The following is a 16007-nucleotide window of genomic DNA, read 5'->3' on the forward strand; positions in this document are numbered from 1 at the left end:
TGGATTTATAATCTGTTGTGCTGTTACCAGCCGTGTTTAGCCATTCATTGTAAACTGCTGTTGTTTGACCCAACGCGTCTATTTTGGCAAATGACACATGAATTAAAAACAATTGCCCAGCCCCATTGTGGAGGTTTTATAACTGATTTGCCAAAGTGTGTGCAAATGAATTATTAATCTGTACTCCGATGTTCAACTTTTAATAAGTATTTGCTCAATATGCGAACCAATTAGCCACAGAACGGAGCATATCGCTCAAACATTGCACTTTTTATGGTTTGAATTTGAAAATCGTCAAATTTGCACCCAACACGCTCGCTTAAGCTACCCAAATTAGTTACCAGTTGCACTAAAACAATCAACCTAATACATCCCTTGTGGTCATGCTTTAATGAGCGAATCTATGCCATTGAGGAACAAATAACCCCAAAGCTATAAGTGCCAATTTCACCAATTGTCTCTCATTGCCTTCAATACTATACCAATAAATATATTTTACCACGCAACTGTACCTACTGATAATTTATCTGTATAAACTTGCGAAATATTCGTTGGAAATCTTCGCAAAAAAAATTGATTGAAAATAAGGAAAGAACGATTTATTAGAAATAGTTTACTTGATCTTGAAAACCATAGAATTTCATATTTAGAATACAGAGTCCATTTTAAGGCACGCACTTGAAATTCGATTGCTCTTGCTATTGACAGTGTTGAATTCCTTCCTACCTGTTCATCCTAAAATCCTTTGTCAATTTTTGCAACATGTATCAATCCGAACTGAACAATACACACTGTGGAGGCAAAGAGAGATAAAGAACTTTATAAACTACGTGATATTCTTAAATGTATTCGCTTGCTACAACGTGATATAGTAGGAAATTGGCGGTATAAGGAAATATAATGTTCTTCAAGTATGAAAATTCAGTAAACAGGAAAGTTCGTGGAAACATGGAAATAAGGATAAAAATAGTATATAAGTACTAGTGAAATTGTACTTACAATGGACGTGAAGCATCATTCGTTTGCTTACTGAGGGTGGAACCCCATTGGCCGCTATGCATAGGTAGGCACCCATTTCGGACCGAGTAACTTTATTTAGGCTTAAAACTTCTCCATCTACCGAAGTTAAACGTGCCTTTTGATTCGAGTGAGAGCCCTCACGAACTAGAATTGAACCAGAATCTTCTCTTTTCCAAGTAATGTTCGGTGACGGATAACCGTTAGCTTTGCAGACAAGTTTCACGGACCCTCCTTCGGGTACCATCATGTCGCCGGAAGTTTCTTCGTAAATAATGTCAGGTGGTATCACAACTTCCAAAAAAGCCGTCTGGAAAAGACCGAGTGATCACCAATCTTTTAATCAGCAATACATTAAATCCTTGAGCTCACCTGCATTTTCATAGGATCTGTGTTCACTTGGCACATATATTGTCCTCTATCCTCCCTTTTAACATTACGAATATTGAGTGTCCATGTGTTAAAATCGTTGTGTGTCACAGACAATCTTGCGTTGTTGGTTATGACGCTCTCATGAATGGCCAATATCGCTTTGGTGTCAGCTTTAATCCAAGCAACCTGTGATATAATTCAATAGAACATAATTGTATTAAGCTTCGATTATCCACGGTGCGCATATAACGCTTTATATATGTTTATTGCTAAAATTGTAAACAAAATGAAACCAACAGTTCTTCAGAGTTTCATTTATAACATGCGCCATGTTATGTAATGTATCTTGACCTAACACTAATCAGATATCGTCAAACCTTTCTTCATCAGGAAACTTAGCGGCAGATTGTAGTTGATTAAATGTTTATAGGTCGGAATCAAAAATGTAATAAATATGGAATGCGGCAATGATTCGAAAATATTTGTATTATTTAAAACAATATTCGCTAATAGGAGGTCAGCGTTGAATTCGAATTTAATCAACTGCACAGTGTCATATTAATTTATCCAACAATTGTCACATAATGTGACAATTATTTATCAAATTAATATGTTTTTGAATGGCATTCCAAATGCACAACACACAATTTAACTGAGAGGGCAAATAGTCATTAAAACGCATTATACCAAAAATGCCATGTGATGAAATATCGTTTAAATATTTCTACAGTTTTAAAGCGAAGGGACTTTATTTTATAACACATATATGTTAAATTATTGTTAAACGCCACAGCCACAATATTTAATGGCTAAATTAATACTGCCATTACTCTTAAGTGGTCTTTAAATGGCTGTATAACGATAACAAATAATACAGTGATGGATGTTGCTGTTGTTTTGCGTTCTGGTGTTAGTTTGGGACAGAGAAAATTGCTTCTCGAGTTGGAAAGTAATTATAAAAGGAAATGTTACTCGCACTAATGGAAATTAACCAAAAGATTATCTCCAATTGATTAATTCAATACGCGTAAGACAAATTGCATTGAAAGCTGGCGCTACTGAAAAGGTGCCGTAAAAATACCTCCCCAGATAAAGTTCCATAGCTGGAAGTTTAATTATAATATTAAAAAGTAAACTTGAATAAAATACAAAAACCAACAAATTACCAAAAACCAGCATGTACCTACTTCTATCATCTTGTAATTTTCAATACTATGTTTAAGTTTTCTGGCGGACTCAATTGCAATTTGTTTTGTTAGACAATCTATTTACAATTTCACAAAATATCTAACTACAAATACCATGTATTATTCATTATTAACAATTTCAATCATTATTTCGATTGATCAAAACGAATTAAATAATTATTAGTTTTGCGCATCATTTGTTTTGGATTATTTGAATAATTATTCGATCTAAACGAAATACGAAATATTCTACAATTATTAGTTTTGGGAATCGTTCATAATCGAATGATTATTCGATTAGTAACAGCGATTATTTTGATTTATTCCTCTATTAAAATAGATGGAGCATTAAGCTCAACTATGATAGGAAATTGGGAAAATGAAATGATATACCATCTGATCTCAACATCGCATAAAGTGTCACAAAGTTTAAGGAGTTTCGGATTATTAAATCAAATTCTGTCGGCAGCTTTCATAACATTGGATCATTTGCGTGTATTTGTAGAGTGGTTTTTGAGATTAAAGGGCAATTAAATAAAGCCGCCCGTAATGGTCCACCCTAGTTGAATTCAAGGTTTAAATATTTTCTGGGGCGCGATTTGCAAACCAAATTTCGGGGAGTTCCGTGTTATTATTTATTTATTTACAAAGATTGACACCTAATAAGTCTCGCCCCTTTAGGAAGAGAACTGAACTGGCATAACTTTTCGGGGTTGTTGGTCTGTTTTGCGACAAATTGTTAAAATGTGCGGGAATTTAATTTGCAAAGGCAAAGGGCATTTGAATACATTTTAAATCCATTGCGTAAATGGCACTTACATTGATTAATAACTTTATATGACGAGGAGTATCAAAAAGGTAAAGAGCTCATGCATATTTAGTTGAGTTGACATTTCATCCTCGCATGTAAGAATGTCGTCGACTAGAGCGGACCAAAAACATCGAAGGTGAATAATGGTAATCTTGTTTACATATGAAAGCTATGTTGGAAGCCCCGTGTCGCTAGACCTTTGGCTCAGTCTTCATGCCCGTCATATATAGATGACTTCAGATATAGCTACCTTGCGGCACAAATAAGATCACATCTATGTTATTTTTGGTTTTTTATTAGCCTTTCTTTGCTGTTATTTTTAGTTTATTGAAACTGCACTAAAATTACAAGTAAACTTGCTGCACATTTAGCTCCAGTGGTGCAGGGCCTTATTTTCAACGGTTTACGATTGCACACGCTCACTTAGTGCAGAATAACCCAGCACAAAATAAGCTCAATTCCTTATGTGCCCTACTCATAAAAGATAGTTAGTTTCATTAAATTTAAAGCGATGAAACTGTAAAAGAACCGACATGCCATTACAACAATTTAGTGAATCATTGATTTGCATAACAAAAAGTTTAGACTGCAGTCATTATAGAAAAGAATGTTTCTTAAATCAGATTGCCGTTCAAGTCTAGGTTATCTCGGTTCTTTTAAATATCAATTTAAACTGTTCACACCTCATTAAGTTTCAATTTTACAGCTATTGTCCCATCTGGGTTATAGCCTAGGGTAGCATGCCGCTGAAATCTGAGATTGCTGCGCGCGTGCACACCACATTGCTCGTCTCACAATTGTTTTATAGGAATTTCCTTTCCAGCTTAGGTGTTTTTCTTGTTTTCGCACAGACAAAAATTCAAATCTAATCAAGCTCAACTTCACTAAATGACTCACGAAGTATTCAGACGTAACAGATTTTTAATTATTAGCAACAAAATGAACATGGTGTAACCAAACACTGGTAGAGGTTCAGTGGGTATGAGGCGATATTTCAAAGCCCTTTTTCTGACATTCATATAGACATATTATCACATTTGAAGTCAAAAAATCAATAGTGCTAATGTGGTAGAACCCAGTAAATGCAGCAAATTTCCTTGTTATCGATGTTCAGTTCTTATATCTTTAAAAGCATACATTTAGACGAAAATGACCTGAAAATTATACCCTCATTTTGAGCCTATCAATGATTCAGGCGGCAGGTTTCTTAAGTCCCATTGCGGCAATTTATTTGTTTCAAAGGAAAGGAACTTTATCCAGTTCTTTTTATTGACATATGAAAAAATGCGTATCCAGGGGTTTGTGACGCTGAAAGAGGCTTTGTTAATCTGTGATTCTGATACCGAGTTCTTTTAGAATATTTCAATCGCGATATTATTTTTCCCACCATTCTCCGCAATTAAAAACGTCTTTCAAAGGGCCCCAGTAGAACGTGACAATTTTTTACTTCAACTGTGACATTAAAATTAATTCAAATAAAAGTCGATTGCTTTCTTTGCCTACTATAAAAATTATGTATTGGAAACTTTTGAGGACGCCTACGATATATGTTTACCTTAACCCTCCCTCACAGAACGATTCAATAGTAAAAATCGTGTTAATTAAAAGAACCCCATGGAGAGTAAAAACTGTTATCCAACGATTCAATTGTGATATTCGGGGAATTCAATTCGCAATAATAAATTGAAAATATGTTTTGTTGATAATAATAATAATAATAATAATACAATAATTTTCGTGCTCTAACTGCAATGTTATGGGAATGCCCCCTTATTTGACTCGAATTCCCTGGTACAAGTGGATATTTGTTTATTTACTATTTCAAATATGTAGTCCCAATAATGGAATCAAAATTATATGGGCACGTTGAAAGGCAAATATTGTATTGATATATTTTTATTGCTTACTAAGGAACTTCAGGAGTTGCGTTAAAGTATATTTACATTTAGGTACGTATTCATGTTTCAGCTGATTATTTATGCTCTTATACAGTGAAAATTTTTTTAAGTATTACAAGGCTTTACCACAGAAACGGTTTCAAATTTACTTATAAGCTAAGCGACGTCTTTGAGATGCAGAAAGAGCTTTGGAAATTGCGATAGAATGATATATTTTTTTTTTATTGCGATTTTGGTTCTGCATGAGAAACTACGTATGTGTGTTTTTGCATGAATTTCTTCTCTGGTTACACAGTTATCGACAATTTGTTGTCTCCAAAAAATATTTCCAAACAGATGGATTGGTCCTCGTGGCCCGATCTCCAGATCTGACTCCTCTGAATTTTTATGAAGTTTTTTTAAAGGTAAAGTGATGGCGCCTTCACGCAAAACCTTAGAAAATAAGAAGGAGATAATTAGTTCTGCCTGCTTTTTAGTGACACCTGAAATGTTAGCACGAGTGCGAAATTCTTTTGGTAAAAGAGTAGTAAAGTGTTTGGAAGTTGAAAGCAGGCATTTTGAAACATAGTTGAATATTATTAATAACCACAACTATTAAGATTGTTCAATTAACTAATTTGTATTTTTTACGTCGTAGGTCATATTTTTAAATAATTTTACAATAAAAAACATATTTTAAATTAGAAAGTTCCCTTTATTTCTCAAATTGAGCGTAGTACAAAAATTGCACATATGTTAAAACGTGTCCTTCTACCCATTTCCCACTTTCCCAAGTTTTTATAAATATATTATAAACCGTTTCTGTGACATTGTCTTGTAACAGTTTAAAAAACTCGCCCTGTAAATTAGACAAAAACATTATATACACATAAGTAGCTGGGCGATATGATCTAAGATAACATATCTAGGTTGCAGGAATTTAAGTTTTAATAATGAAACAGGGGGAAACTTACCCCGGTTGGTGTTAATCCTACTCCCTACAATAAAAAGAAAACAGAATCTTTAAATAGGGATGCCGTATAATATCAAGACAGTCAAAAGGATAATAAAATTAAACAACAAGACAATGAATAACTACACTTATTAAATATTTGCTGCTGTTTGAAAATAATTTACACATAAAACGTCTCATGCTGCACTATTTAATTTCAAACTCTTTAAAACTTTTCGGTATACTTATTTCATTCTTTAATTATTTCCCAGGTTTTTATAACGCAAGAAAACTCTTAAAACTTTGAAAATAAGGTTATCCTCTCTCACACCCTTGAGTTCTTAGTTGAAAAGTTTATAAATTTTTCACAAAACGGGTTTATTAATAGTGCCAGAACTGACGGCAACTAGTTCTACTGATACTGCTACTGTCACTACAGTGAATGCCTTAAAGTTGAGTACATTCAAAGATGACCTAGGTAGAAGCTAAAGAGAAATAAACTATAAGTTTATCTACTTTCTATTAACTTGTAATGTCCCCCAGATTATCGAATTCAGGCTAATGCTCATAATACAATTTTCATATAAATATTCTATAAATAACATGCAAAGAATTTTGCGGGGTCATAACAGGCTGTCAGTTGGTGCAGAGATAACAAATATACCAGCTGACAGCTTCTGTAATTGAGTTCTGGCATATGCACTTTTTACATGACCGAATAGATACTGATAAGAAAGAACTTTGATATTGAAATTCGATTTCTTTTAGGCAACTCAATCCATCTTTTTTTCCTTATAAATGTTTCCTTATAAAGCTTTCTTAATTAAAAATACCTTACAGGAACTTATAGGACCGGTGATGATTAACTTTTGCACACTCGAATTGGTAATATAGAGACGCAAGACATTTTGAATGTACAAAATTTTGTTTTCTTCAAATTCCTAGAGCTAGTTGCGTACTAAAAGAGTATTTTAAAGTCGATTATGTTGCGGTGCCTTCACTATTATTCGAACATGCAAAAATATCAAAACAGTCATTAGAGTGCTAATAAAAAAGGAAAAGTGAATAATTTGCTAACTTTTCCTTGATGGAAATTTGCATGGTAATGAGGAATTTTACAAATTAGCTATTTATAGGATTCCTTCGTCCAAAATTAACACATTTTCCCGCTTTACTGCCTAAATTGATAACGATAGCGCCAGAGTTTTATAAAATCGACAATTGCAAACCCTTTCGTAAAATACCACAAAACCAGTTAATGATAATCGCATGGAAACATCACCTATTTGATGTTTTGCGCCAATATTTGGAAGAAAATGTGCTTACATAATAGCAGAATGCATGATCCGGCAACCAAACAGTACATTAACTGTTTTACTTTAATGGCGATGGATTAGTTATTTCTCTGACTCCAGGCAAATCGAAAGTTAAATCCAGTTGACGGGAGTTAGTAGACTCAAAACCGGTTTCGGGTTTGAATGTTAATGACGCATTTATAAAGTTGCAACATTTTCCGATTTGTAAGTCTTTCCATGCAATTTTCATTAACATGTTCCAATTTCATGGGTTTCTGGAAAGTTGCCTATAGCAGAAGCTGATAGTTGACCCTAGCGGGAAGTTTTCCGTAAGAAGAAAGATTTGACAATATGAACTCAAACTGTAAAACGCTAATTTATATAGTAAATTGGTGCAATGGTGCTGATTTAATTACGTGCTCAGTGCTGGTGCAGTGCATCGGTGCTTCAGTGCTTGGAGCTCAGCGCGGATTGGCCAACCCGTGATTCAAACAGTAATTTGGTAAACTGATTAACATGTTTTTGAGACTCATCAAGTTACTGTTTAAACAGCCAGGTTTAGAGAATATTGGCCAGTTGCGCGTTGGTGCATGAATAAATATATTGAAAAGATACACACCCTGGCGGTTGCTGAATCCCCACTCACCCTGTATCCTCCCAAATTGTTAACAACACAGGTGAATATGGCGTCTCGACCTTGAGGTACTGTCAGGTTTGCTAAAGGAAACAGAAAATCGGGCACCAAACCGAACGCTACGTCTGAAAAAAAGGAAAGTATAATAAACAGTACTTCAGATGCAAATTGTGCAAATTTAAAACGTTTGAAGATTATTAACCTCTTTAAATAAAGCATCTTATAATAACGAAGAGAATGAGAGTATAAAGAAAAGACGTAGAAAACATCCGGGAACTTTCGCTTTATTCTGCAAATGCCATCTAAGTTTTTCCTGAAAAATGTTTTTGTTTAATTTGTCAAATTTAATTAGGAAGACGTCGAAGAGGGAAGGTAGCAGCGATACTTGTGCCATTATACTTTACAATAACAGTTCCAACAGCATGCCTGTTTGCATTGCTAACACCGAGTACACAGAAAGTAAAAATGTTTACTTATACTTTCTATATTAGATGATAAACGGCAGCTTGTAAGAAGTCGTGGAAGGAAATGGCCTCTTGCATTCCGCGTGCAACAATTTATAACTTGCACGAAACTTCCGAGAGTTTATTGCGTTTTATGAATCGCTGGAAATGTTTTTTTCTGATTATGCCAAGTAAAATTTATTTATATACTTGCGTTTTTACTTCTCACTAACTCAGTAGAATCTCCACTCTAATTGAATCTATCTAAATCGCTTAAGCTCACATGACTATAATTTTTGCTAGTCCTACAGCACTTCGTGTTTGTACCGACAGAGCTCTATTATTTTTACCGACAGCAATTTGGCGTAGAACTTTGTCACAGGCCATAAAATGGCAGTAGCAAGGTAATACATTTGTTATACATAGCACAAGTTTATATGCAGTAAGTGCAAGACAGAGAGACACTTTCCGACTTACAGAAAGATGGTTGTTTTATTCCAGCAACTTTTTAATGTAATAACAAATAACACTAATCAAAACATGGTTTATATCAAGTTGAAATACCTACACACTCACCGACAATGAAAACCCGCTAAAATGCATTAATTGAGTTCGAAAAACACGCATATGAATTTTTGACTCTTCTGATCMGATAAAACTGAATATGTCCTATTTTAGGCGGCTTCAATATTCATCYGACCRCATACACTCTATATATGTACTATACACAMCCTATATATAATATRKRTGTCRCGTAAGCACATGATCAAAAGGATACACATGATCAAAGCGATATKCKTTGCATCAAAAGAAGACGATCTGACCTAACTTTTATTARCAAAAAATGTCTGGCTCCKCTGCWATTGACGGTCAAAGTTCTTSAAAAAAATGGTATTTTTTGAAATATYRGGAGAATGAGGGTAAAACTMGYTGTGAATTTGTTATGCTTATTTTATTAATTTTAGTTATTTGTGTGCTTATGTGAGACYCATATTTTGATGAGACARTCGAGTACATCCGTTTTGGACAAGTGGTGAATTCTTGAGTGACGTGGTACAAAAACTAGCAGAACTTTTTATTTGGTGGATGAAATCAACTCATTTTTTGGTTGATGCACTAATCATTTCTCCACAATTTTGTGCTCTTTGTAAAATCTTGTAGCTTTCATAGTTTTYGCGGAAAAAAATTATGTTTTWTTGCTACTTAACACTGTTAGAAAATAACTGCAAATATCGTGATACGAGGCAAAAATTAATTGTCAATCAATCTCACAAATTCGTTTCCAATGACCTTTTCTAATGAAGAAGTGACCGACATGGTCAAAGTATTAGGATTTTGCGAAGTCAACTTGCGTGAAARCGTACGCGTTTACGCAATTTGAATTATTTTATTAATAAARCAAATTCAGAGCAGATTTCATTAAAATCCATCGTCTGATTAACGAAATAACGAAACGTAACTTTGACAACCAATAGGAAAGAAGAACGACATGAAAAAAATTAAAGCTGGCGGGGACGTTGTCTTCTTCCCAGTAGTAGGTACCCTTTTGATCATTTGCGTACGGAACACCCTATATAATAAAGAGCTTCTTGGTTCGAAAACTACTGGTTGAGCTCTAGAGATATCGATGTTTGAGTATCAAATGTTGGAGAAAAGCCCCATTTTTGGTCCAATCTACTGAATGTTGCAAACGTAGGGCACCAAAACAGTACCTGGAAAGGCTTATCTATATCAAAGTACACACACCAAATTAAACAATCAGCAAAATTTGTTAAGTTGTAAGTCGAACTTTGGGTCCGATTTTATAGAATAGTATATATTAACTTTGAAGCATAATGCACTTTATGGTTTATAAAAGATTTGATATGATATCAATTGATTACAAGTTTGCACATTGGATGATGTCCAGTTCAAAGTTTATTGTTGAAATGGCGAAATGAAAATAATATAATTTAGAAAGTCGAAGGCATTTACAGGTGACTCGAAAGCCTTGCAAGACAATTTAAGCCGGCTTACTGTCCGGAAGACGTTTACATGAATTTAGGCAAAAGTAGAGAGAAAAGGCATCAATATTATAATTTCTTTGGTGTACTGGGAGGCAAGCAGAGCGAGCCTTCGGAGTTTGTCGAAGGAAAAACTTAGACGTGAAAAGTTTGACTAGAGCAGGTTTTACAGGCTCGTTGCCTAAGAGGAAAAGTTTAGTTTAATATTGTTTGGTTTGACGTTAAGCCCGGCTCCTGTCACTTTCATCCTGACTGTTGTTTGGAGCAGCACGAGATGTTTCCTACAATATTTGCTTTGCTTCTATTTTAAAGTTATTACATAGTTTCGCATATCTTTTGAAAGTTACACTACTGCCCGGAATGATATCTATTTTCCGTTGACGTATGATGCATCCTCCTTGCACACCATAATGTTTTAGAAAAGTCACGTTCAAATTATATGTACTTCAGTTTAACTAAACATAAATTGCCAACAAGAAGCTCCACAAGCAGACGTTTAACCTGCGTACGATTAAAACGCACCATTAGGTCTGGAACAGTTCTGTTTTCTCTTTACCGCTCCCTTGTCTCGAGATGGGCATTTCCCGTTATTTCCTTTATTTGAACGTAAAATTTGTATTTATATTGGGTATATCCTTTTCGGAAGTATGCAATTCCAGGCAGGAAACTTAGGAATCATCTCTTAAGATGAGTGGGCGATAAATATTGAAGGGTCATTTAGAATAACAAATTTAATTCCATTATAGCTAAACCTACACTAGCTTGTAAGAAGTTGGAGTGGTTATATATTTGGATTATTCCAAAAAGGTTTGATGATTTCCAGCTGTATTTTAAAAAGCGAAGTTTCGCATGCTGTTGGATACTATCGCCCAATGAGGTCCTTTTATATAGACCAATGATAGAAAACCGCTTAGTAAAAACCAGTTTAGGGAAATAAATTGAAACATTAGCTATTTCTACTTAATCGACTGATAATGCATTACTAATGAAGATTTAAAAGTTGATCGCCAACAAAAGCAACAAAATTTATCACTTCAAAAATTGTGAAAATTACCAGCAAAGCGCGGCTAAGTTGTGGCAATTTGTATAATAGAATGTAAACTAAATGCACGGAAGTAACTTTTGATGTTATAATTTGTACCACATTTACTGATTAACTGAAATAGGTAAAATCTACCGGGCAAACATATTTTCCAAATAGTGTCATTTAACGCCGCAACCAATCCAGTAAGCGGAATTAATTATTTTTTGTATGTATACTTTTTCAAGGGCTGAAGCGAGCCGCGTTTTTCAAAAAATATTTATTTAGCAAGCGCAATAATGCATTGCCTTCAGCAAATACGCCAACGCATTTTCTTTCTATTGTGACAAGATTTAAATGTTATCAATTTTTCTAGATCCAAAACCAATGGTTTAAATTCGTTTGGTTGATTACAAAGCCATAAATGCAGTTTAAATCAACGTACGGGGGAAAGGATAGTAATACGTGCCATTCGAGTGCCCACAAGGAATTTTATTTATCGTTTGTTTTACAAATTGCAGAACGAACGCAATGCTGTAATTATTTTAACCATGAATTATTCACTGTTTAATGAATTATCCTGTTATTCAAGCTGAAATTCGTCAAACTGGGCAACAAAACCTCTCAAGGTTTATTCATATTGTATGGATTGTTATTTGATCTATCGTTAACACATAAACACTAACTATCGAAAACACTTTTTGAAGTTGGCCCTATAAGCCTGTATCGGCACTAAACATTATAGTTATGTTTAAAAAGACTCCCACATAATTGAAAGCCATGACATTAAAACTTTTTTGAAGTTGGATACTTTTTCTTAATTAATTATGTTTGTTTTGTGGCTTCGTTGGGGTGATTTGGGGGCAGGCTGAGGGCAAGAAAATGAGCTCGTGAAAATGACACAGGCGGTTCGCCGCAATGTTGCTCTGATGTCATCCACAGAGATCGTGGTAGACATCCGCAGGGTCGGATTAAAGTTCGATGTCTTTAGGCTATTAGAGCCGCAAAGTTACATATCTCAAAAGTATCACTGCCCATAACAATATTGCTGATTTTAAGCTAAAACAATTACTTAAGTCTACTATCCAGTGGAGTGAAAAGGTAATCTTCAGTGAAGTTTCTCTACAAGAGTTGTAATTCTATAGGCAGGTGAATAGGGCAAGGATTCGGGAACTATCTCTCGTATACAAGATATACATTTATATAACTAAGCAATTTTTGAAGATTCATTATTTTTAACCGACGATGCCTTCCGTTCCTTACGTCGAAAGGAATCGATTGAGCTGAAGAAACTCGCATGTGAAATTTTTAGTTTTGACCTAAATTTTGCTAAGAGTAGGGGTCGACTTTATTTGGAAACCTTACTTTTCTCAAAATGCCGCGAGTTATGTCTTATTTTCTTCTCAAGGAAGCCAAAAATTTTTGACGGTTCACGATCTTTAAACGACGGTATCTTCTTTAGTATTGACCCAAACCCTTTATATATTCATGTTGTGTAGCTTTTTACGTCAATTGAATCGATTGAGGTGCAAAAATTCGCATGTGAAAGTTTCCATTTTGACCGAAATTTGTCTGAGGGTAGATTCGATTTTTTGAAAATAAATATATCAATTTTCTCAAACTGCCTTGAACTTTACATCATTTCCGTATCCAGGAAGCCAGAAATCCAATGGACTGAAACGCAATGCATTGAACGACATTTTTGGCCCATTTTAATCAATTTTGGTGGGTTCGAGATATTTAATCGACGATCTGTATTTAAGATTGACCCAATCCTTTTACATATTCATATTCGGAAGTTTCTTACGTCGAAAGGAATCGATTGAACTGAAAAATTACACATGTAACATTTTCAATTTTGACCGAAATTTTTCAAAGTGTGACTGTCGATTTTTTGAAAAATTATTATTACTTATCTATCTTAATTAAATTACTATTATCTCAAAATGCCTTGAATTCGATTTTATTTTCAAACAATCTAGAAATGCAACGGACTCGATGAAAACACGCTAGAAGTTTCAGTTTAGAAATAATGAATAATTTTTGCCTATTTTGAGTCGTTTTTGAATAGTGACGATGTTTAACGGTCAATATCTTCCTTATTATAAACCCACTGCATATATGCATATTGGGAACTTCTGAGGTCGGAAACAATCCATTGAGCTCAAAAATACACTTGTAAATTTTTTTCCCATAAGAAGAGGTGGATTCAGAAAGAAAAGTGTAATGTTTATTGTGCATACATAAGGGATTATATCTCTTGTATAAATAAGGGATTGTATATTCCTCAAAGAAATTCACGACAAGAAAAAGCTCCACGAGCCGACCCTCTGCCTAAATGAATGCCCCGCAGTTAAGATTAATTTAGCATCAGTTGGATTCTTCATACTATGAGCAGCAGAGCAAAGCGGGCAAGCTTTGCCCAATAAGTTCCCGGGAATATGCAAACTATGTTATAACTTTAAAATAGAAATAACCGCATTAAACTTAATTAACTAAGAAACTGGAAAATAACTACAAACAGAATCTTTACTAGCCATTGTGCTTTTGCTTCAGATTAAACATTCCTGATTTTAATTATCAAGTGCTATAAAACGTTTATTTTTTGTTTTGGAAATTTTCCTGGTTACTAAATGAGTTTAGTTTACCGAACTGCACGTTTCGAAAATTGATAAAGGTAGAAGTTAGGGAATGACAAAAAGAACGAAGCCAGAAGTAAACAGTCAATGAAGATGCAGTTTTGTACAGACACATACGCTATTCAGTATCTACATATTGTGATTATTTGAAGGAATTTAAAAAATGAATAAAAAATTATGGATAGTTACCTGCGAGTATGGATATTTTTTTTCTTTCACTTTTTACTTTTCTAATGCAGCTAAATATGACGAGTAGATAAGAACAATTCAAGAAAGAAAGGGCATTTTCTTAAGTATAGAGTAACATCCTAAAATTTTGTTCCAGGGACCAGTGTTGTTGAAATGGAAAAAGTAGGTGAATCCACATTTTCGATAACAGGCTGCAGCAGTGAATGAAGTGACTTTTGGAGGAGACACCATTGAGGGAGAAAGAGGAGAGGTACTATCTGCTGGAATGGAAGAAAATGGTCACCAATGGTCCCTGTGAGGAAGCGAACGGAGAAATAGTATGGTAAGTGAAAAATTTGGCGAATCCGAAGCAAAGTAAGCAGTGACTATGGAATCCAATAAGAAAAGACATAAAATCGTCGGGGTGGGCAAGCTGACGATAAAGGTTGTCGCACTGAGTGTGCCCTTTGCAAACGGGGCGCCGCTCGCTAGTCCTAGTTAATCTTTTGGGGATATGATTCAAAGTGTATGAAAGAGGGTGGAAACGTGGGCAGCTTGACCTTAACGTTATCGTGATAAACGCAGGGAACGCGTACTGACGGCCGACGGCCGACGGCCACTCTGTCGGCTTTATTGCCAACGTGACTCTCGCGCTTTTTCAATTTCGAAGCCATGGGAGAATGATTGGCGCTCGGGGTGTGATTGCCATGATGACATATCGAATGGACAACCCGCGTTTTACCGACCGGTCTTGTTGACAAATGTTCGCCGATCTGGACCGTGCTTGAGAATTGTTCTTTCACTTGTCGGCTCAATCGAGCACAAAATTGCTTTACTACCGAAAACAGCCCCTCACTCATACCAAACTTTTCATATACATCTTCCGCATTTACATGCATTTATAAGAAAACTTTGCTTCTCAAACTGAGCGACTTCGTAGACCTTAACATTGGATGTTGCATACCAGATCAACGGAAAAAGTATTAGCGGTAAAACCTGTGGAGCTGCAGAGGACACTTTGAGCCACCGAATCTCCTTTGATTTTGATCTCTCATTTATGAATCCATTAGAGTCGTTTGACGGAAAACTGATTTTCAAATGAAACCTTTCCCAATCGGTGATAGGAAGGTAGGACCTATTGAATGGCCTCCTAGATCGCCAGACGTAACTCGGATAGATTTTTTTATGGACTTTATGGATCGAGACCATTTGTTAATAGACCAAAAGTTCTGCAGACGTTGGAAGGGAGGATACGAAAATAAGTGCGTGCTCTAAATCCGAAAATGTTTGAAAACGTACAAGAATAGTTTATGGATAAGTTCTATATTGTTGAGGCGGATTCATTTTTTTACAAACTTCTTGTTGGGTATTTCGCGTCAAAAATTTTTGTCTTAAAAAAAACAGAATTTCCTCACGTCTTCTATTACATATTGATAAATAGTGCTCCTATTTCGCAATAAGAACGAATTATTTATCAAAAAGCAATCAAGAATTATCACCTAGAGGGTATCCTGCGACACACTTAGGCTCAAGCTGTAAGAGAAAATTCCAATTAGAAAAGAAATTAATTTGAAAAATTACCTTGACG

At 35.0% G+C, this 16007-nt stretch overlaps 1 protein-coding gene across 2 annotated transcripts in view; it reads right to left on the bottom strand.

Moving 5' to 3' along the window:
• LOC109532851 (lachesin) overlaps positions 1–16007 on the bottom strand; it is a 61084-nt gene that overhangs the window by 7691 nt on the left and 37386 nt on the right. Inside the window, exons 4-6 of one of the 2 annotated variants that reach the window (XM_019897917.2) lie at positions 8158–8270; positions 1390–1575; positions 1000–1327 (exon numbers count right to left, since the gene is read on the bottom strand). In XM_019897917.2, the coding sequence (XP_019753476.1) occupies positions 1000–1327; positions 1390–1575; positions 8158–8270 (627 nt within the window). Of the gene's footprint in view, positions 1–999; positions 1328–1389; positions 1576–8130; positions 8271–16007 lie in introns of both variants that reach the window. The other variant, XM_048670765.1, reaches the window with a different exon arrangement.

This window comes from Dendroctonus ponderosae, unplaced genomic scaffold (assembly GCF_020466585.1).
Source record: "Dendroctonus ponderosae isolate FM_Combo_2020 unplaced genomic scaffold, Dpon_F_20191213v2 Dpon_F_20191213_1, whole genome shotgun sequence".
NCBI classification, from domain to species: Eukaryota; Metazoa; Arthropoda; class Insecta; order Coleoptera; family Curculionidae; genus Dendroctonus; species Dendroctonus ponderosae.